Source organism: Phalacrocorax aristotelis, chromosome 2 (genome assembly GCF_949628215.1).
Source record: "Phalacrocorax aristotelis chromosome 2, bGulAri2.1, whole genome shotgun sequence".
Taxonomy (NCBI): domain Eukaryota; kingdom Metazoa; phylum Chordata; class Aves; order Suliformes; family Phalacrocoracidae; genus Phalacrocorax; species Phalacrocorax aristotelis.
Window position 1 is genome coordinate 168,373,659 of NC_134277.1, and position 23,421 is coordinate 168,397,079.

The 23,421-nt window shown below is 46.2% G+C and overlaps 1 protein-coding gene across 44 annotated transcripts in view; it reads left to right on the top strand.

Annotated features, from left to right (window-relative positions):
- SCRIB (scribble planar cell polarity protein) overlaps positions 1-23,421 on the top strand; it is a 122,562-nt gene that overhangs the window by 66,148 nt on the left and 32,993 nt on the right. For 11 of the 44 annotated variants that reach the window (XM_075086060.1, XM_075086038.1, XM_075086036.1 and 8 more), the window contains 8 exons: positions 876-1,052; positions 1,490-1,606; positions 6,315-6,503; positions 7,226-7,345; positions 7,577-7,633; positions 11,848-11,904; positions 12,639-12,722; positions 22,560-22,628. In XM_075086060.1, coding sequence (XP_074942161.1) covers positions 876-1,052; positions 1,490-1,606; positions 6,315-6,503; positions 7,226-7,345; positions 7,577-7,633; positions 11,848-11,904; positions 12,639-12,722; positions 22,560-22,628 — 870 coding nt within the window. The remainder of the gene's footprint in view (positions 1-875; positions 1,053-1,489; positions 1,607-6,314; positions 6,504-7,225; positions 7,346-7,576; positions 7,634-11,847; positions 11,905-12,638; positions 12,723-22,559; positions 22,629-23,421) is intronic. The other 33 variants (XM_075086041.1, XM_075086043.1, XM_075086063.1 and 30 more) reach the window with 7 other exon arrangements.

Here is a 23,421-nt window from a genome sequence, read left to right on the forward strand (position 1 = left end):
TGGTTGAAGGTGGTTTTTCCATAGACTCATACCAGTCCTGCACCAATTGCCCAGGCACCCCACCAGTGAATCTTTCGTGTCCTGAGCAGCAGCCGTCCAGCCCTACCCTTGTTTCCTCTCTTTTAATCAACTTTCAGTCCATTAAGATGGCCTTTCCTCCCATCCAGTGGACACAGCTTCTCTAATAGCCTTTAGGGTCAGACCTTGCCAAAAGCTATTGGGAAATCAGAAGTCATGCCTACCAGATTCCTTCCTTCATGTGTTCATTGTTTCTCTCACAGTGCTTCAGCAGGTGAATGAGGCAGGATTTGGTTTTACCAAAGCCAAACCTACTCTTTCCCAACAAACCCTGGTTATCCACGTGCTCACAGATCTTACTCTTTCTTTGTTGACTCTATTGTTTTACGAGGAATAGAAGGTAGGTTTCTTGGTTAGTAACTCTGTAGCTCTAAAGCACTTGAGGGCTGGGGTTGTACTGACACTGTCAGTCCTGGTACAGTGGCCATTTGTAATGGTAGATGATGCACTTCCCACAACAGCCCTGCAGTTTAACATTTGAGTTCCTTCAGTTCTTCTGAGAAAGCTGTGTTTTGGTTACAGCCACAGGCAAAATAATGGAAAAGCTGACACAGGAATGGTTCAGATGAAAATGATAATACAGGAATATAAGAACATATAAATGACACTGTAAAGCAAATCTTACTTCATTCTTTGCCAGTGTTCACAGATATGTTACCTCTTGGGGAACTTTGGTTGCAGAGAGACAAGTCAAAACAGGCCTCAGAGAATGTTGGAGGATTAGGGACACAGCCAGTGTCTCCCCAAGGAGAGATGGAATTTCCTTCTCTAGTTGTAATATTAATGATTCTTTGTAGGTCATTCCCCGTGGACTGGCATCTCGCAGTGGGCTCCGTGTAGGGGACAGGATCCTGGAGGTAAATAGTATTGACCTGCGCCATGCTACCCACCAGGAAGCAGTGAATGCCCTGCTCTCCAACACCCAGGAACTGACTATGTTAGTAAGGCGAGATCCGCCACCGCCTGGTATGCAGGTAGGTTCTGAGTAAGAGAACTGGGGGAATTGCACTCTTCTTTATAGAAGGATCACTTTTGAAGGCAGTTTCTTATCTAGCTGGAAGTCTGCAACTAGGATACAACCAAACTTCTGATTGAAATTTCCTTCTCCTGTGGCAGAATTGAGTTGCTTGTAAGTATATATGCAGTTGAGGACTGTGGAGGGTCTCTTGCCATGCCCGTGGTGATACCATGATCAGAGAATGATCAGATTTCGTGAAGACCAGACCTGAACAGGAAAGTACAGAAAAGGGCAGTGCCTCATCAAAAGGAATAAACTGTGCCAAATGAGTGAAAGATCTAAATCAGGTCCTCTTCAGAGTATTTAGAATATGGCCAGCTGCTAGGAGTGTTTCCTCAACAATTCCAGTCTGAACTTGACCCAGAAACAAGGAGACCTTTTCTGTGTTTACAGGAAATAGGCATTGAAAAGGCTCCAGGAGAAAAGCTGGGCATCAGCATTCGGGGTGGAGCAAAAGGTCATGCTGGAAATCCATTTGATCCCACTGATGAAGGCATCTTCATTTCTAAGGTACCAGACCACTAACTCTGCAACTTTGGTTGCATGCAAGGACTGCTAGGGAAAAGGGAGATCCCTGTGGAATTTGTTTGACATGCTCTCTCCACTTTTCACTGGGTTCGTCAATTCTCCTGGAGTATTCTCCATCCACTGAAGGAGGCACATCTGTTTCCTTTCATATTTCCTCCTCTGCAACAGCTACAAATTTCTTCTTTCATTTCCTGTTTGCCTTTTTTTCGTCTTGCGTTTCTTCTCTTGCCTTTTTTTCTATAACATGAACCCATACATCTTTCCTTTTCCCCTCCATTCTTATTGCTTCCCGCATGTGCTTGTAGTCTTCCTGCCCCCTCAAACATGCATGCTCTTTCCTCCTTTAATCAAAAGCATTATGAATTGCTCACCTTCCCTCCTATGCCATGCACCATGTGTGTAATTTTGTTCCCTTTCCTTTGTAAATGGCTGCCTCTGTGCATACTTATTTGTCATGCCGCTTTGCCCAAGAAGTAATGCGAATTTTCTTTTCAACGATGTACTGTGTATAAGCTTATGCTCCTCCTGACCCATACCAAGAATTGCCTCTTCTTGTTAGCAACAGAGCATAGTGATGAGTAGTGTAATTTTGGTCTTGCTGCGGACCAAAGGGGGATTCCGGATGTTCACATCAGTGTCACTGGTTCCCTCTTTAGCTGGTATGGTATGGTGGAACCTTTGCTGTAGCTCTAGAGGTCTTAATAATCCTTGCTGGATGGTGGACACTCCATAATTAGAGATGAACCCTTTCTAATAATTGGCTACTTTCAAAGAAAGGGAATACTCAGCATTTGTTATTACTTGGATATAACTTCTTTATCTGAGCTTTAAAGCTAGAAGAGTAAATTCACCCTATCAAAGTAATAGTTGCACATTCAACTGCAATATTTGTAATAGCAGCAGAAGAAAACCTAAAATTATTGCAACCTACAGTCATTCTTAGTGATTAGGTTTGTTTTTATCTCCTTCAGTGTTACAGCATCTAGGGCTTTGGAAGGCTTACAGTCCAGCCCCATTGCAGGATTAGTTTACCCCCCACCCCCACCCCCTTTTTTTTTCTTTAGATAGTAGTTGGTTTAGCATATGGAGAACCAAAGCACTGAACTTTTCTGCTCTCCCTTCAACTGTGTTACTTCAGCTTGATCTCTGTTATCCATCATAACCAGAGTGTTTTTCCTGCTTCTCTTATTTTGTCTGTATATTTCCAGTAATTGAGAGACAAAGTAGTGCTCTTTCTTCCTCCTCTTCGGATGTCTGATTACCACCTTCTTTTTCCTTAGTTTTTCTTAATTTGCATTTCCATTGTGTCCCTTAATTGTAATTTTTTTTAAAGTTGTAGCCTGGTTCTTCCTTTTTAAAAACTTCTTGGTGAAGCATTACAAGTTGAATACCATGAGAAATATAAATTATATCTACAGTTTGAAATTCATTATCTCTCTCAATGGGGATAGCTCAGTGTCCCTCAGTGACAGATCAATAATACAGATGACAGTTGGCATTAAGGACATTTTTCTACATTAACTTCACCTCCTCCCATTATTTCTGGGTGTTCTACTGTCACACTTATGCACTTGCTCTCCCTGGAAAAGAAATTGTGAGTACTTGGTCTTTTTCCATTCAGCTGCATGTGACCACTTTTGTGCATGCACGCGCACTCACAGACACTTAAATGTTTTCCTTTACAGCCCTGAAGAAATTACATGTAGGCATGCATGACTGCTTTCCCTCCCCCCAAACCTGAAAAAAAAAAAAGCATGCAGCATTTTTTTTCTCCTCTTTTTACAGGTACTTTGTTAAACATATATCTGTTGTTTTGTTCTCCAAAACAGCTCTCATAAATTCAATAAACACCCCATGTCTTTGGTTTGTTTTGGGTATTTTGCCTCTCTCATCCCAGTAATGTGTGGTGTGCAGTGGTCCTTTCTTTTTTTCCTTCCTCTGATGTTTCCTGTGCCTCCATCCTACCTTGACAACCAGTCATGCATGTCCTTGCATTTCGCCCACCCAGCAACCAAGTTTGTGTGCCCTTCTGCTCTCCTTATTCTCTTGTCATATATCTACAGGCTTTGCTTGAGATCCCTCACATTGACATATTCTTTCTGTGAAGCCCTTGTGTAGCACAGGTCATAATTCTCTTTGTAAAACTTAGTCATGTTCATAGAATGATTAAGGTTAGAAAAGACCTCTAAGATAAAGTCCAACCGTCAACCCAACACCACTCAGGCCTCCTAACCTACACCCTGAAGTGCCACGTCTACACATTTTTTGCACCCCCCCCAGGGATGGTGATTCCCCCACCTCTCTGGGCAGCCTGTGCCAGTGCCTGAACACTCTTGCAGGGAAGAACTTTTCCCCAATATCCAATCTGAATCTCCCCTGATGCAGCTTGGGGCTGTTTCCTCTCGTCCTGTCACTGGTGACTTGGGAGAAGAGACCAACCCCCCCCTCACTCCAGCCCCTCTCAGGCAGCTGCAGAGAGCAAGAAGGGCTCCCCTCAACCTCCTCTTCTCCAGGCTAAACCCCCCCAGCTCCCTCAGCCGGTCCCCATCAGACTTGTTCTCCAGACCCTTCCCCAGCTCTGCTGCCCTTCTCTGGACACGCTCCAGCCCCTCCAGGTCCTTCTTGTCCCGAGGGGCCCAAACCCGAGCCCAGCATTCGAGGTGGGGCCTCCCCAGGGCCGAGCACAGGGGCCCCATCCCTGCCCGGCTCCTGCTGGCCACCCCAGTGCTGACACGAGCCCAGGGGCTGGTGGCCTCCTTGGCCACCTGGGCACTGCTGGCTCATGCCCAGCCGGCTGTCAGCCAGCACCCCCAGGGCCTTCTCTGCCGGGCACTTCCCAGCCCCTCTGCCCCAGGCCTGGAGCGTTGCCTGGGGTTGTTGTGACCAAAGTGCAAGACCTGGCACTTGGCCTTGTTAAACCTCATACAGTTCACTTTGGACCATCAATCCAGCCTGTCCAGGTCCCTCTGCAGGGCCTTCCTGCCCTTGAGCAGATCAACACTCCCGCCCAACTTGGTGTCATCTGCAGACTTCCTGAGGGTGCACTCAGTCCCCTCACACAGATCATTGGTAAAGATATTAAACAAGACTGGCCCCAAAACTCAGGTCACGGGAACACCACTTGTGGCCAGCTGCCAACTGGATTTTGCTCCATTGACCACAACTCTTTGGGCTCAGCCATCCAGCCAGTTTTTTACCCAGCAAAGAGTGCACCCGTCCAAGCCAAGCCTCCAGGTTTTCTAGGAGGATGCTGTGGGAGACAGTGTCAAAGGCTTTGCTAAAGTCCAGGCAGACACGTCCACAGCCTTTGCCTTGTCTACTAGGCAGGTCCCCTGTCATAGAAGGAGATGAGGTTGGTCAGGCAGCACCTGCCTTTCATGAAGCCATGCAGGCTGGGCCTGATGCCCTGGTTGTTCTGCACATGCCTGGTGAGCACGCTCAAGGCGAACTGCTCCATAATCTTCCCCGGTACCGAGGTCCGGGTGACATGTCTGTAGTTCCCGGAATTGTTTGGTCCTTTAGCTTTGAGACTGGACCTTTGAATTGAAACCGTTCATTTGTCTCTGGTGCTCCCAGTGAGGTCTGTCTGTATACCAAATGTACCAAGGTCTTCGTCTGATCTAGGTTGACTGTGTGCACGTTCCATTGTGTTCCAGGTTTTTTGAATTTCCCATTAGGAAAAGTAATGCCCATTTGGTGATTCCATTCCTTTCCCTAAGGCACTTTACGTTCTAGCCCGTATTTCTGTCTGGTTCCTGGTAGTCACTTCTGTTGTAATTGTTCAGTTTTTTCTCTCTTCCCCAGCTTGCATACTGCTCCTGAGCCTCATGTTTGCATGTGTTTGGTTTGTTTTGTGTTTTTTTTTTTTTCCTTTTCTTTCACATTGTGTCCACAGCAAATCCTGCAGTCTCTTTTCCCTGTTCCAAAGGGGGAAAAAAAAGAATAAAGCTCCTTGCCTATACTGCCTTTGTTCTGGTGGCAAAGCATGCACTTGCATTCTCTCCTCAAACATGTGAATGCATGTACTCTTAAGACAAATTCTGGTTTTCATGAGCCTTATCAATATGCTGCATGTAGTTGCTTCCCCTGGTTACAGCTTGCATACATGAGGCAAGCATGAGTTCTTGTGACTTGCTGAGGAAAGAAAATAGGAGTTACACGTTATTTCTCTGAAAGAGAAGATGGAAAATGACAGGCGCGTAATTTTTTACACCTGTCTACTACAAAGACAGTGAAAAGTCTTTATGCCTCATTTATCTGTGTCCACAAAAATTATTGCTATGCTTGCATTTTCTGTCTCTCTCCCAACAAAAAATTATTACACTTTCTGTTCTATGAAGATAAATCATAGACGCGAGAGCTTTCTTTCTCACCTGCTTCATTGACAAAACAAAAGCAGTTTCTTTCCTTGGGACAACACATTTCAAATACAGATTCTTTTTATCTCCTATAAGAGATTTCTTCCACAACTGTTTCCTCTACCAAACTGTACATGTTCTTCCTTTTCTACCCTTTCCGTAAGTATATATATAAATACTTCCAGATGCTTTCCTTGACATGTAGCTGCAGCCTCTTCTCCCTGTTTGCTTTGTATGCTGTCCTGTCTCATTCCTTGTTCCCGATGGTCCCCATGCTCTCTAATCTTCTCTTACCTCCTTAGGTGATACCTTGATTCCTCCATTTGTTATAGGTGAGCTCCTCTGGGGCTGCAGCTCGGGATGGCCGTCTGAAGGTGGGAATGCGCATTCTGGAGGTGAATCATCAGAGTTTGCTGGGAATGACGCATACAGAAGCAGTACAGATACTCCGAAGTGTGGGTGACGCACTTCTTGTGCTAGTATGCGATGGCTTTGATCCCAAGGCTGCAGCTGCCATTGAGGTGAGAACTGCAGGGTGCCCTTGTAGTGACTAGTACCACAAGGATCCCACCTCTTTCTTCACAGAAGATTCTGGATTCTTCCAACCTTTTGCTGTAGAGTTGGTTTTTTTTTTTGAGGTTCTATATTTCAAAGTCTGGTCTCCTGCTATATGAACTGGAGGTGGTTGCCATCCATAAAAGCAATAGCCTCTAAAGACTGTCTCTCTTCTGCTGATTACAGAAGTGTCTTACAATATCACTGCACTAGGTAGAAATGTAGTTTTCAAGCTAATTTTCTCCAGGCTATTTATGCCAATTTTTTTTTGTACCAGTGTTATGTTTAAATTGTCTGTCTGTTTACTGGTATTTGCCTTTCCCCACAGGGAAACACTTACCCATAGCAATCCTGTGCCTTCTCAGCTTTCTTTTTTCAAGGCTTAGCAAATAAGCTTTTTTATTCTTCACTAGAATATGTACCCAATATAGTAAATATACAATATGGTACCTATACATATAATATGGTCACCGTATCCCGTTTCTGTACCTGTTTCAATTTAAATTCCTCTTTCTTATACCTGAAGTTCCTTGAGTAATTGACAGCTGAAATAAGGTTTCAAGTTGTGAAAGAGTTCCGACTTGCCTAGGATCATCTTGGTACTCCGTATGTGGGAACCCAGGATATGGAATTTTTGTATGGCACACTGTGGGCTTCCACCATGTTTTATTCCCTTTTTGCTTTGTAGATGTCCCCAGGAATTATTGCAAACCCTTTTGCTGCTGGTATTGGGCGGAAGAATAGCCTGGAAAGTATCTCTTCTATTGATCGTGATTTAAGCCCTGAAGAACTGGAGATCCTACAGAAGGTGGGTGTTCTGGCTACAACTGGGATAATATTATGGAGTGGAAAAATTGCTGAAAATCTCTAGTGTCTCCCTTGGTGCATGGAATCTGCAACATAAAAGGTAGTGGACTTCCTTTTTATGGGATCAGCAGGAATGTGCTAGGACGGGACTCTGAAATCTTCATGAGGTTACAGGTGCTGCAAGTGGGCAGAGAGCACTGGGTGAAGTGGCTCTAACTTTGGTCTCTCCTAGGAGATGGAAATGGTGAGAGAAGCAACTCAGTGGGAGAGAGAAGAAATGGAGAAAGTGGTGAGAGATTTTTCCATGTAGCAGAATCTGTTCTTGACAGCGGTTCTGCCAAGCCTGTGAGCCCTAAGGAAAATGCCACAGATTATCTTTCCCCACGGGGGCTTTGGGCCTTCTCTGTTCGTAGTGCACCGCTCAGTTACTCTAGCTGCTTTTTGGCTCTGCCATACCTTCCTACGTACCGCTTTGGTGGTACCCTTCTGTTATTTGCAGAGTTCGTCTTTGTTACCTGCTGGTTCTTTCTGGCCAAGCTGCAACTTTGAGGAAAATGGCTTACTAGCTTGAAAGTCCCACATTTAATCAGTTCTCTCTACACAGCACTCCATGGCCTGACAGAGCTTTTATGAGCAAAGATGAGAACACACAGCTCAAAGTTGTCCTGAATTAAAGAAGTGGCACTGTTAATCAATCACAAGTTTGTGCTGCTCAGTTTACATGATAATTTTTCTGACTCTTTATGAGAATTTTGTATTTCTGACCACTATTTCAGCCTTTCACAGAAACAGATTAGCAGAGTCAAGCCCCTTGAGGACTTGGATTTTCTAGTTATCCCTCTTAAAAATTACTTATTCTGACTTAAATCTGACTTACTCTGTCAGATTCTTCTGGAAGATGAGAGAAAACTTAATTCTTCCATATTGTCAATTAGGAATCTGCTCTGTGGCAGATAGATATGTGTAGTTATGCAGATATTTCTTCAGGTTTCAGTTTAGATATACCTAATATTTATCTAGGTTTTTTGGTAGTTGTAATCACTCAGCTTTTTTTGCATTTGCTACCCACAAGGGTGTGGTTACATTGGCAGTTCTGGATGGAGGTGATCTTTATAATTTAGTTAACGCCTGAGATTTTATTTGTTTTGGAGAAAATGGTCAAAGTTTTGAATAGACAATGGTGCAGACTGTAAGAGGACAGAACAATGAACAACATAATGGCCGTATGACCTTTCAGGCATGTGATATGTGTAATAATTAAATACACATATATATTTAATATTTATTTAATCATACTCTGCCTTCTGTCGGTGACTGCAATGGGATATTTCAAGAAAGACTAGGGTAGAGAGACAGAAGGGGTTCAGTGTGTTGCAGACTCCCTTTGGAAGCTTTGCTTTATCTTTGCTGGCCTACAGCTTAGCTTGATGTCAGCATGTGCAGGAATAAGATATGGGATTTCTGTCCTAAGTATCTGCAAGGTGTTCTGATTGTGTTTGAGATCTGTACTTAGATGGGAATTCTTCCAGTGGAATGACCTTATGGTATAATCTTCAACCTGATCTAGTTGAGGATGCCCCTGCTCGTTGTAGGAGGGTTGGACTAGATGGCCTTTAAAGGTCCCTTCCAACCCAAACTATTCTATGATTCTATTAACAATTTTGGTAGGAAGGGACCTCTACAGGTCATTTGGTTCAGAGCAGAGTCAATTTAGGTCAGATTTAGGTTTTTCCTGTAAAATGTCTTGATCCTTGCCTAGGAAAGAACTGCAAGTAGTTTGCTGTGGTTTCAGAAAACCAGATTTCATAATGTTACTGTTACAGCAAAGGGTAGTTTTATGTTGGTAGCATATGGATTTGAATACTCTCTAGGAGACTTCAGGTACTGTGAGTCAGTATCAGCATTTCTAACACCTCTGGATAAACTGAGAGCAAGTCTGGCCCCAAAACCATGCTGCTTTGTCTGAGCAAGTTGCATTAGTTCAGTCTTAGGTAGAAAAAGGCCTTTCCAAAATTTATGCTGAGATTACTTAAAAATACTGCAGAAGCCTTGTTCAAAAAAAAAAAATCCACAAACAAAAACCCAAAAACCCAAACCGAAAACCAAACCAGAAAACCTTTATGATTCATGATGTAGCCTTGGCCATTTTAAAAAGTGCTGATGGTACTAGGATAGCTTTTGTGGGAAAACTTGATCTTGAAATTTTATTAAAATGGTTAATTTAAAAGAAAAAAACTTAGCAATAAATAGTCATTCAGCCATAGCAATATTTCAAAACCATGGTGCGCATCTTACAGCAAATATCATTATTCTTCCTGGAGGCTGAACAATACACAGTAATCGGGGCTCATCTTTCTTGGATGTTTTACTTTTGATAGCTTTTACAGCAATATTCTGAGGTTGCGGTGACATGTATTTAAGGCTTCTAAGGTCTATGTTCCCATATACTGCCTTTTCTCTCACTATAGTGTGGCTTAGTATAATTACAACGTTGTCTGTCCCAGCCTCTGAAAAGCTGAGAATTATGCCTGTAGCCTAGTGATCAGCAGAGACCAAGACTCCCCTCCAGAACTGCCTGTGTAATCTGTTAAAAGATTTAATATTTTTTGGTGCCCCTTCCATTAGGGTGCTCCACACTCCTCTCATGTTTTGGGATCCATGGCCTGAGACCCAAGAGCAAAGACACGTTTTTTTTCAGTCGCCTTTTAGCGTGACCTTGAAACTGGGATTCTGTCTCTAACACTGTTTTTGATGATTAAATTTGTGCCAGTGATGGAGCTATCACTGTATGGTAGCCACTGAAATGCTGTAGGAAGTTCCTACCTCAGTGCCAGATATTCGGCAATATTATTTGTGTCACCATTTTTGGACCTTTCCTCTAATACTTCAGTGTTTATGTTCAGTTTTACACAAGAGTGATAGAGAACAAATGTGCCTCCTTACAGTAAGGTTGTGAACTGAAGAAATTGGAAGAATTTTGGCTTTTCTATACTCACTGTTAGTCCTGTAGAGGTTTTCACATACCACAGTTGCACACTCTGCATACATCTCTCAAGTTCAGTTCTTTCATGATTAAGTTTCTAATAGCAATATTAATAACTCCAGATCTCCATGGGCTGATTCGTGGTGTATTTATCTGTCCTAATTCTGTAGCTGTATTTATTTTTCTAGTCTTAATCCAGAGCTTCTTCAGGCTCCCCAGATGCTGTCAGAGTTGAGCTTTTGAACATTCCACAGCTCCATCTGGGCTGGCTGGTGCTCTTGTCTCTCTTCAGCTTAAGACCTCAGGGAAGGATCACATACAAGATTACTGTCAGCTTGCTCACCTTACAGATAACACTTGTCCAAAATAAGCATAACCAGATTCAGAATAGACTTTAGCTTAAATATCCCTAAGTATCCCTTTGGGTCTTGTGATCCTCCAGAGCATTAGTGTCTTCTCATGTTGCTCGTTATTGTCTGTAGATCAGTGGTCTGATGTGGGACACTGAATATTTGCTAGTGGTAATGCACAGAAGCTTTTGAAGAGAAGGGCCTGGCTGCTTACCAGAATTTTCAGTTAGCTCCCTCTGTATTTCTTAGATGCCTTCCACCTCCCTTCCTTCCAGCCTTGGGACTTCTGGACCACCTGGTTGCTGCTCTTTGTGAGGAGCAGTCAGAAGGGTCGCAATACACAACAGAACGGAAGAATGATGCTGCTTTTGTCCACAGCCCTTGCTCTGCAGCATAGGTGCTGGGCGAAAAGTCACAGAAGTGTAAATGCACAGAAATTGTTTGTTCTTTAAGACAAGTAACATATTACCTTCCTCTTGCAGCTTGGAAGCAAGCCCATAGCTGGGGCGTGTGAGATTAGTCACTGGTCACTCTTACAATATTCCCGTGCTGTGCTGAGTGACTGAGAGCTGACCAGCTGATTTTCAGCCCTTCCTTAAGCTTATACAATTTCTATCTCTATATATAGTCTTTTGGCTGTGATACTGTTAACAAGCATGTGACTTTTTTAGGTCTTTTTCCTTAGTGACAACTAGGCCTGTGCTCTGTAGATTTGTTTTTCCATTCCCTACCAGCCTCTCCAGTCTGTGCTCTGTCAAGATGTCTCTTCTAGCAATAAGAAATCTTTTCCCTTCCCTTGGTGGTGGCATAGCTTGTGCTTGCAGGGGTGCTTTATCTTCCTTTGCTTTTCTCCAGATTTGACCCTGCTGAGGATCTTAAAGACATCTGCTCTCTTCCCCTCCTCTGGTGACACCCTGGCTTGTGTTGTACCCGGTGTCTTTTCTCGTCCATTTTGCTGGCGATAACTGAGCTCATGCAGAATTCCAGCTACTCTTTCTCCAGGCCCAGTGTATGTGCTGGGTTTCTGCTCACCCTCTCCTGGCGCCAGCGCTGTTTGTGCTCCTCAGTTGCTGCTTTAGAGTTACTGCCCAGCATGGTGCTGACCTCTTTCCCTCTCTCTTTGCCTGTGCTGCTTGGATGCTGCTCTGACTCTGTCCTGTCTCATGGAAGGAGTGGATGCGTAGGGAGCGAGAGGCAGCCACACAGCAGCTTGAGGAGGAGGCAGAGGTGAGGAGCACAGTGGGAGGGTTGGAGAGTTGCAGAAAAGGGCCGCAACTGGACTTGAAGGCTGGAGAACTCTCTAAAAGTGCCCGTTCCCCATCCCCCTAACCTCTGTTCTCCACTCCCCCCGCCCCAACTTGACTTTTGGGTATGAGAGAGGATATTAGAAATGGAGAAATCTGTAATGTGATTGAGGAAGGAATAGTGAAAATGATTTCTAGAATTAGAAAGGCAGACAAATGCAAATGGGAAGCAAAATCAAACTAAATCATACAATGAATGTGAGTTAAGGTTGAGAAGAGATACTGTAGAATTGCAGTTTTGCACTCTCAAATGTCTCCAAATCCAGACTGGAAGCCTTTCTGGATGCTGTTTGGAGAAAACTGGTATGTATGTCATGTTCTCCTCCCCCCCATAAGGGACTGGATGTGTGCACTTGGGGGCAGGAGGAATGGTGGGGATCTGTGCACCAGCGGGTGACCAAGGGCCCAGAGCGACATGCTCTCTGCAGTATTTCTCAAGCACAGCCTCTGTCATGGGTCCCCAGGGGTTGTGTTTGGAACTATTCCAAGTTCATTCCCAGGCAATGGGAACTTTCTGCAGAGTTTGTAGATAAGGCCTTGGTTATTACTAGGGGTGGTTTCCTTTTAATTGCTCTTTCTAGTTGATTTAGCTGACTTCTGGCCTGATCTCTTCCTGGTGTTTGTGGTTTTTTTTCTCCCTCCCTTGCCCCTCTCCAGAATATCACCAGTGAACCTTTGAGACTGGACTATCGGACCCTGGCTGCTTTGCCCAGCAGTGGCTTACAGAGAGTCAATCGCACTGTAAGTGAGGGGCTGTTGAGATGTGGGGTCCCTGCGTGGGGGAAGTCGTGGTCATTCTGTTACCTGCCCTCTCCTTGTGCCCTGGTGTGAGAGATGACAGTACTCTCTGCAGAGGGAAACTGGGAAGCAGAATAGTGGTAGACATTGACACTGTCTGAAACAGGTGGTAGCCACAAAAGAAAGATTAGAATCAGAAAATGAAGAGAGCAGAGAGCCAGGTTACTTTCTATTTTGTAAAGGGAAGTGGCCTGTCTAATTGCCAAGATGCAAAAGGAAGTGTCTCGAACAAGGCAGAAAGAACAGCCCAGCAGCAGAGAAGGATACATGTGAATGGGAGAGTGCAGGGCATTTGTCATGGAAGGAAGCAACTACTGAAAGCTGCAGAGGAGGGAGGGGAAGATTGGTCCTGACACAGAAGGCAACAACGCTGTGTGCACAGCTTAGTTGTAAATTCATTGTGGGGTGGTGTTTAGAAAGGAGGAGGGATGCGGGGTGCTGATACTAAAAGTATTAGAAGAAAGTCAAGATCCATCTAGGACTGCAGAAGGCAAAGTGGCATATCATGACTTAGGCCTGATACAGCCTTGGATGCTCCTGCCCCTGTGACCTGCATTTCAGCCCCTGATATGTAGTGGCAGCTCAGCTGAGAGAAAATCAAGCTTTCAGAAACTTCACAGATTACAAAGTCATCTGTGTTGCCTGTGCTGTTTAAAATCTCACCTCACCTCTCCAGCTTTGCTTCCTTTGGTCATGTTTTATCTTCCTTGCATCATACCTATTTCACTGGGTTTCTGCCTGCTCCTTCATGTATGTCCTCAGTCTTCGCCTCCCTTCCTTTCCTCCTGTTGCAGCAAGAACACCCTTTCCTGTCATCATCAGATTCTTCATTCCCATTCTGTTGTTTCAGGATTATCTCTCTTACCTTTACTGTCTCGATCTAATTCCATCCAGACAGGTCTCTTCTATTCAACTATCCTCCCGTTGACTTCAGGCCCTCTTGCTTTTCTGCTTACAGACTGATTAGAGCCCTGATTTGTCTCCAGCTTTGTCTCACTTTGTTCTTCCCTATACTCCCCAGCTTTTGGGCTTTCTCTCCTGACTCTTCACACAGAAAAATATTGTCAGGAAAAGGTTTAACGTATTTTTAGCATCTCTTAGTGTAACTTAGTAGCTGGAAACAAGGGGAGATCCTGCCCCGTGCAAGCAGCTGCCTCTTTCCTGGGCAGCCCTGGTGTTGTCCAGAGCAGAGCAGCATTTGTGAACTTGTGCCGTAGCAGTCCGTGTCAGTCCAGGAACGCCTGGCACTGGAATGTGCGGCCGAACACACTGGAATGCTGGGGTGTATGGGCGGCATCTATAAATGTCCCATTTCAGGGAAAGGGCCAATTGGTGCCCATGTTTCTGTTTCCAGCTGTCATTTGCCCAGCCCTGTCTTTGCTCTGTTTGAAAAAATATGTCTGCCTAGATGGTGAGTACAGGGAGATATGGGCTGCAAGGACAGCAAGGTTCTGGCATTCCTTCAGGAGCTGCACCTAGCCTATTTGGTGACTGGAATCAGTCCTTCTTTACTGGAAGACTCAGACACAGCCAGCAGAAAAGCATGCGGTTCCATTAACAGGTTGTCTATCTTCAGACAGTCTGACTGGATTAAGATGACTGATGCTATTGCCCCGTTCCCGTAATATTTTTCTCTCTCTTCCTGTCTCTAGGCCAACTTTCTCACCACATGAATTTTCCTCTAAACAGTGTCTACATATCTTTTGTTGCTGTATAGCTCCCTGCAAGGGGGTGACAGGGCCTGCTGTTCTTCACATTGTTGGACAGGAGGAGGTGCAGACCTCTGTCATGACTGCTGTAGATTGCAGGTGGAATTTGTCATGAGGATTCCCCAAGAATTGCCCCTAAAGAAGGGAGCAGATGGTTGTCTGTCTTGGATTAATCTGTATTGCTGTGTATTGGTCCTTTTGTGAGCCAGATTTAACAAAGTCTTGTTGAGATGCAAGCCCCAACTGAAAAATTCCAGTTAAAAGCTGCATGAGAATGCTCATCTCAGTGATGCCCTCCAGCCTGATGTAACTTGATGTCTGCAGAGCACCCAGTGCACTACAACCCCTGGACACTGCCATCGCAGTAATAAAAGAGCTATTATAATCTCTGTCTTCTGCATAGTACAGGCTTGAAAACCATATTCATGAATGGCTGCATCTAGCCACAGCAAAACATAAAGAATCTAGTTTTGCTTTCTGGACTACAAGAAATGGAGGAGGCTTTACATCTCTCCGTAGCGTGTCTCCATGGTTAGTTAATTAACAATCTGTACTTGCTAGTCTGAATCTGTTTCCCTTCAATTGCTAGCCACTGATTCTTTCTCTGTACTTGTTCATTAAATTTATAATTAGATTTGTTTCAGTGCCTGGGGCAAAGTGATGGATCAGACTGAAGATGCGTTTCTTCTGTATTTGCCTTGGAGGATGCAGGGTAAAACCTGATTGTCCTGCCTGCTAGACTGGGGGTGACAGAGGCAAGGCTGGGAAAAGCACGCTGCATTGCCAAAAATCTTTGCTTACCCAAAATAGAAATTGTTGCTTGTCTGATAAAAATAGCCCACTGTGAAGTAGAGGGAGCGAGGCATCCTGCACTGGAATACACTGCTGCAGCAGAAGTGCTGGAGATTAAAGCAAGGGGTAGATGAAGCTCAGTTCCAGTCATGTCCCCATGAACTATCGGACTTCATGCAGTCTTGGTGAGATGCCCATCTCCACAATGCCCTAGAAGTGTTGTTTACTTTTTCCCTTTGTGTGAAGCAAAGTAGGTGTTGGTGGTGGGATTCACCTGGAACCCGGGTTGGTCAGTGTTTGTGCTCTTCTGCTTGGCAAGGGAAAACAGCATTGGTGTCGGAGGGGCCTGGCCATAGGACTGACAAACCCACTTTGCAGTGGTGGATTGCTGGCAGTGTTTTCCTTACAGCATCCCCAATGAACAAATAATGTTCCTGAAAGCGCTTTTTGCCTGGCATAACTTTATGTGCGCTAGAGCTCTTGCTAGGGTAGTTTATGGCACTCTGGGAAAAGAAGGTTGGAATTTGGGGGTGTTTTGGTAGGGGTTTTTTACATTGGAAAGCCACATAGCTAAAATAGCAAAATTTCTAAGGGTAGCACAGGCCTCACTGACTGAAGAAATATGATATGAGCCAGGGCTCTGCCAACCACTGCTTTAGGTTGGGTTGGGGTTGAGTGGTTAGGGGAGGGCCTCAGAAATTCCTGAGCCTCTCAGCTGCCATTGTAGTCACCAGCCCACCCAGCCCTTGAAAGCTATTTTCGCGAATGCTGCCATGACACAGGAGTTTGAGAATGTGCTCTGAGCAGAAGAGGTCTCTCTGCTCCCCAGCCAGCACTTGGACAGAAGGAGATTTGATCACTGCTCTCTGATTATCTCTGCTTCCCTGAAGAGGCTTTGTCTGGGGTAACAAACTCTCTTTTATTACAAGAGGAAAGGTCAGTGCTTCACCTTGAATGGGTACAGTTGAACCTGGGCAGAACTGGAGCTCTGTTTCAGTCCTGCCTTCAGTAAGAGTGCTCAAAAGGATCTGTGCTCCATTAGCTGTTAATTAGGTCTCTGTTGCTTGTTGGTCTGTATTTTGATGAAGTGGGGCCATAAAAGCATGTTTGCCCATGCAGGTGTGATTGAAATGCGTGGGGTAGATGATAACTGTGTAACTGTATGGAAATGCATTGGAGCGAGGTGAGGGGTGTTATTCAGCATGACAGTGCTGGAACTACTTGAAAGTATGCTGAGGTGAGACAGTTGATGCTTGGCCATGTAATGGTGGAGTTGAATCGAGGATGTGCTGCAGTGAGATGAGAGAGGATGTGTGCTTGTGCAGGTTTTGGCAATCAATTTTGCTAGAGAGCAGCAGTGTTACAGCTGAGCTGCTGAAGTGCAGACCGGAATGTGTATGAGAGCTGGAAAAGTGGAGGGAGTGTGCTTGTGCCTGTCAACTACTTGGTGTATGTATTGCATGCTGACAGCAAGGTCCTCTCTTGGACGTAGCATACAGGATCGCAGGATTGGTGGTAGGGTAGAAGAGAAGGGAAGGGATGGTTGTGTGGGCATTTGTACTGGAATTTTTCTCTCCCCTGGCCTTCAGCATTAGCAGCTGCTCTGTATTTTCTTCCTCTTCTCCTTTACTCTGTTCTCCGTATTTCTTTCTGATCCTTTTGTTTTCCTCTCAGCTTGTTCAGTATAATAAGGCCAGCTCCAGAATGGAGGGCGACTGCGCTATGCTGTCTCTGCCAGTGGCACAGGACAGCCGGGATTCATACCCAGAGACAGCTGCTGGCCTTCCTCAGGACCCTGCGTCATCTGACAAGTGCACGAGTGGGGCAGAAAAGCCCCAGCTAGACAAGCAGGATCCCACGGGTTGCCCTTTGTCCCAGGACCAGATGCCAAAGACGCCAGAGCAAGAGTGTATGATCGACTCTCAGCCGATCCTCTTCAGTGAGAACCCCTTTGTGGTGGCTAACCGCAAGGGGAAAGCAGCAGGCAAGGCTTGCCTGGGGGGCCCACCCCTGGGCTATGGCAGGGGGGGAGTGCTGAAGACCAACCTTTACTCCAAGGCAAGCAGTCCCACGGCATGCTGTGTGTGGCATGCAATCACGCAGTTGGGGCCACCTGCATTCTACTAAACCCCTGCGCATGCACTGGGCCCCAGATGCCAGGCAGCACGAGGCCTGCGCGGGGGCTGGTCCCGCCTAACACATGTGCTCCTTCAGTGTTGCGTGCAGAGGCTGTCAGTCGCTGGTGGTCAGTGAATTGTCTTCCAGCCACTAATGTACCCGTTATTGCCAAGTGTGCATGCTGCTGAGCCCCTCTTTGAGGGGAGGCAGTGGTGTCAGGCGACTTCCCTGATGTCTCTCTGGGTGGGCAAGAGTCAGGCTAGGAGCAGCGGTGTTGTGAGTGGGGAGTTGGCAGGGCTTGTAGAAGAATGGTGGTGGTGTCACACTTGTGCATCTGGGCCTGAACAAACACAGCCGTTTTTAGACTTCTGAAAACTAAGAGGCAGTGCAGCTGACATAGTTAATCTATGGCCCAGGTGCACGCTGGTCCTTGAAGTGACATGTTTCAGTATATCTAGACTTTCAGATTTCAAGGGAGAACTTTGCTTTCTGCTCTGGGAAATCTGTTTGTATTTAACTTTCTCACTGTTACGCAGGAAACCTGTGGCAGAGCACGGACTAGACCCAAAAATATTATGTTCCAGATTAGCACCACACCACTCCCCCTTCTTCCTTTCTCAGCCTTTCAGGAGCTCTGAAAAGCAAGAGAAGTAAAAGAACTGCAAACAAACAGCGCCCCCAGAATAAAAACCAACCAAACAAAACACATTCGGCTGTAGTTCTCTTGGATGTTTGTAGCCTTGTTCCTTGGTGAGAATTTGTTTTTCACAGATGTGTAGGCAGGTAAGCATGGAGCAAAGCATGTAGTTGAATCTCTGTAACCTCTCGGTGTATTAAAAAGTCAAAATGGTTTGGACATTATAGACATCTGGATTTAGAGTTCAAAAGATCAAAATAGCAGTGGTCACAAAGCAGACCCTTTTTGAAGGTAGACTTTATACCAGATCAGCTATCATCAGTCTGGAGGTGGGTGTCACAGTTAGCTGGAGCTAATCTAATTCCACACTGCTGTCAAAATGGATCAGTTCCCCCTGTCTGCATGTTCTCCTCCTGTGTGCTGACACCAGAACTGGAGCAGTCATGTGTCAGCTGGGTTAGGGACCTGAAGGCCCTGAAAAACAGTATTGTAGAACATCTCCTTCCTTGGGGATTGGTAAGCTGCATGTGCTGACACATGGGAAGACTTGGATAGCAGTAGCCGGAAGCAGGGTGAGCAAGAGCACTCTTTGCAGCCACATTCTCTGTCACTCCGGTGCTAAGAAGGATCAGATGTTTTCTGTGCTCCAATATAAACTTCAGATCACATCTCCTGGCTTGGTCAGTAGGAATACCATTGCCCAAGGCTGACTTGAATCAAATTACCATGATTCACTCGTGAATGGGTATGGTATTAATGGTTGTGGATCCCTAGATTTGCTTAAATAGTTCTCTAAATCCAAAATTACTTGTTTTCATCTTTAGACACCTAAAATACTTTTTAAATCATGCTCCTTAATCCTGTGGACAGACTGCAGGTATTTATTCGGACTCTGCTCTCTTGTAGCCATTGGGGCTGGCTGTAGGCTGGCTCAGCCTGAGCGTTGGGCTGGTGGGGTCATCTGTCAGAGAAGGGGAAGAGCATCTTTGCTCATAGGCACGCCAAGCTGGTGAGGAGGGCTTTAAACTAAAGTTGCCAGGGGAGGGGAACCTCAGTCCATTCCACTCCTACCGGTGCCACCAATAGATGCCCAGAGCCTGGAGGAGGTTCACAGGTCAGCAGGAGAGCACCTGAAGAGCAGCACAAAGGAATTCCAGCCACTCCAGCCAATGTCAGCTTCGTCAGGGGCCCAACTTAAATGCCTCTATGCAAGTGCCTGTAGCATGGGGAATAAACAAGAGGAGTTAGAGATGTGCGCATGCCCGCATGGCTGTGGTCTTATTGGCATCATGGAGACACAGTGGGATGGCTCCTGTGACTGGAGTGTAGGAATGGAAGGATACAGGCTGTTTAGGAAGAACAGGCAGGGGAGGAGGGTGTGTCACCCTCTATGTCAATGACCAGCTGGAGGGCATGGAGCTCCGCCTGGCGATGGATGAGGAGCTCACCAAGAGCTTATGGGTCAGGAGGGCAGGAACAAGTGACATTACAGTGGGGGTATGCTACAGGCCACCTGACCAGGAAGACAAGTGGATGAGGCCCTCTATAGACAGATAGGAGCAGCCTCATGTTCACAAGCCCTGGTCCTCATGGGGGTTACTTCAGTCACCCTGATATCTGTTGGAGGGACGACACAGTGGGGCATAAGCAATGTGGGAGGTTCCTGGAATGTGTTGTTAACTTCCTTCTCCAAGTGATAGAGGAGCCAATAAGGAGAGGTGCTATGTTGGACCTTGTTCTCACCAACAAGGAGGGGCTGGTGGGGAATGTGAAGCTCAAGGGCAGCCTTGGCTGCAGTGACCATGAAATGGTGGCGTTCTTGATCCTTAGGGCACTGAGGAGGGCGCACAGTAAGCTCACTACCCTGGACTTCAGGAGAGCAGGCTTTGGCCTCTTCAGGTTTCTGCTTGGTAGAGTACCATTGGATAAAGCCCTGGAGGGAGGAGGGGCCCAAGAAAGTGGGTTAATATTCAAGGATCACCTCCTGCAAGCTCAGGAGCAATGTGCCCCAAAAAAGAGGAAGTTAGGCAACACCAGGAGGTGTGCATGGATGAACAAGATGCTTCTGGACAAACTCAAACACAAAAATGAAGCCTACAGAGGGTGGAAGCAAGGACAGGTACCCTGGGAAATTGAGAAGCCAGAGAAATTGAGAACAGGGAAATTGAGCAGCCAGGGATCAGGTTAGGAAAGCTAAAGCTGCGATAGAATTAGATCTGGCCAGGGATGTCAAGGGCAACAAGAAAAGCTTCTGTATGTATGTTGGTGATAAAAGGAAGACTAGGGAAAATGTGGGCCCTCTCCGGAAGGAAGGGAGAGACCTGGGATATGGAGAAGACTGACATACTCAATTAGTTTTTTGCCTCCGTCTTCTCTGGCAAGCGCTCAAGCCATACTGCCCAAGTCACAGAAGGCAAAGGCAGGGACTGGAAGAATGAAAAACTGCCCACTGTAGGAGAAGATCAGGTTCGAGACCATCAAAGGAGCCTGAAGGTGCACAAGTCCCTGGGACCTGATGAGATGCATCTGCAGGTCCTGAGGGAGCTAGCAGATGAAGCTGCTAAGGCACTATCCATCATTTGAGAAGTTGTGGCAGTCCGATGAAGTTCCCACTGACTGGGGAAGGGAAAACATAACCCCCATTTTTAAAAAGGGAAAAAAGGAAGACCTGGGGAACTACAGGTCAGTCAGGCTCACTTCTGTGCCCAGCAAGATCGTGGAGCAGATCCTCCTGGAAACTGTGCTAAGGCACATGGAAAATAAGGAGGTGATTGGTAACAGTCAACGTGGGCTTGCTAAGGGTAAATCATGCCTGACAAATTTGGTGATGTTCTACAACAGGTTACAGCATTGGTGGATAAGGGGTGAGCAACTGATGCCATCTCCCTGGATTTGTGCAAAGCATTTGACATTGTACTGCATGACACCTTTGTCTCTAAATTAGAGAGACATGGGTTTGAGAGATGGACCACTTGGTGGATAAGGAATTGGCTGGACGGTCATGTTCAACAGCTCAATGTCCAATGGGAGACCAGTGATGAGTGGCATTCCTCAGGGATTGGTACTGGGAGCAGTGCTGTTTAACATCTCTGTCAGCGACATGGACAGTGGGGTTGAGAGCACCCTTAGCAGGTTTGGCTACAACACCAAGCTGAGCGGTGCAGTCAACACACTGGAAGGGATGTCATCCAGAAGAACCTTGACAGGCTTGAGAGGCAGGCCTGTGCAAACTTGAAGAAGTTCAACAAGGCCAAGTGCAAGGCCCTGCACATGGATCAGGGCAATCCCAAGCACAAATACAGGCTGGGTGGAGAATGGTTTGAGAGCAGCCCTGAGGAGAAGGACTTGGGGGGTGTTCATTGATGAGAAGCTCAACATGACCCAGCAATGTGTGCTTGCAGCCCAGAAAGCCAACTGTATCCTGGGCTGCATCCAAAAGAAGTGTGACCAGCAGGTCAAGGGAGGTGATTGTCCTCCTCTACTCTGCTCTTGTGACACCCCACGTGGAGTATTGTGTTCAGCTCTGGGGCCCCCCAACATAAGAAGGACACGAGCCTGTTGGAGTGAGTCCAGAGGAGAGCCACAAAGATGATCCGAGGGCTGGAGCACCTCTCCTACGAAGACAGGCTGAGAGAGTTGGGGTTGCTCAGCCTGGAGAAGAGAAGGCTCTGGGGAGACCTTATAGCGCCTTCAAGTACCTGAAGGGGGCCTACAAGAAAGCTGGAGAGGGGCTTTTTGCAAGGGCACGTAGTGATAGGATGGGGGTATTGGCTTTAAACGGAAAGAGGGTAGATTTAGATTAGATATAATGAAGTTTTATGATGAGGGTGGTGATACACTGGATCAGGTTTCCCAGAGAAGTTGCTGATGCCCCATCCCTGGAAGTGTTCAAGGCCAGGTTGTATGGGGCTTTGAGCAACCTGTGTCCTTGCCCATAGCGGGGGGGGGGGGGTGGAACTAGATGATCTTTAAGGTCCATTCCAACCCAGATCAATGATTGTATAGGTTCCTGTGGAGGGGGTGAGAGCCCTGTCTTTTCTATGCTCTGGGCTACTCACAGAGGTCTTACCAGTAGGCCAACAGCAGTGAATGTGGCTGGGGATGAATCTTGCCTCCTTTCAGTTGGGAGTCGCTTTTTTGCTCAGTGTCTACACCACAGGAGGTTTGCCTGGTCTGTGGCCCAGCCTGTTGAGGGCTAAGGAGAAGTGAGGAGAGGATTCCCAGGGATGTCTGACAAGGCAGAAGGCTTTAACCTGATTCAGCTGGCCTTGCAGGACATCTGGATATGATCTCGGTTCCAAAGTTTTATTCCCTTGCTGTATCTAGCGCTTTTTGCAAGTTTCTGCCATGTGACAGCTGCTCTTGCGCCCAATGCTAACTCTGCTCTCCCACAGTGAGGTGGCCCGTAGTTGGCCTCGGGCTGGATGTCAGTGGTCTCCCTTGCATCCTGGTCTCCCTGCTAAGGGAGAGGCATGGAAGTTGCTGCTATACAGTAACTATCTAGCATTGTTTTCTCTCTTTCAGGCTCCTGCGGGCGAGTCTGGGACAGGAAATTCCAGGCGTGAAACCCCCTATTCTCCTAATAATCAGCAGGTGAGACTGCCCCCAGGACAGGCGAAATGGGCAAAGGCAGGGAGGCATGGTTCCAGGGGAAGATGGCACCAGGGCAGAAGGGCAGAGGAAGCTGAGTGTGACTTCCATCCCTGAGAGTGATACCTTTGAGGTGGAGGGGCATCTGTCACAGGTGGCAACTACAGAACTAGGGGAAGAACTCTGCTCTTTCAAAATGTCTCAAGGACCCAGGAGTGTAATCGGCTAGTCATAAACTCAGTGGAAAATTACTGCTCTGAGGAGTAACTTAATTCACAGGGTAATGAGCAGGGGAGTACCTAGAGTGACTACAAAATTGTAGTTGTCTGTTGTTCTTGAGAATGGCCTCACCAGTGCCCTATACAGAGACTATTTAATTCTGGCAATTGGTATGTCAGAAGAAATGGAGAGGTCAGGATTTGGAGGATCATCTCAGGTCTGTAAACCAGTGCGACTCAGTCTCCCAGAGAGAGTCCTAAGTCTGTGACACTGCTGGCAACCCACATCAGCTGTTCAGAAGAAAACTGAAGGATCCTGCAGCAGACAGTTCTACGTTAGTGTACCCTTAGGGAGTGATTTTCTGGAACTCTTTCTTAGAGGCCAGCTTTCACTCTGAAATGGGAAGTGTCTTTATTTCATGTAGGTTTTGATGGTTTTTTTAAGCATTACCTATTCTCACTAGCTGTTCTTATTTCTCATATAAACTCTGATCTTTTCTTTTAAATGTTGCTAAGTCTTTGATTTCATTTTTCATCCTGTGGCAGTAGGTTTCACAAGTTAGTTGAGCTTTTTGAAG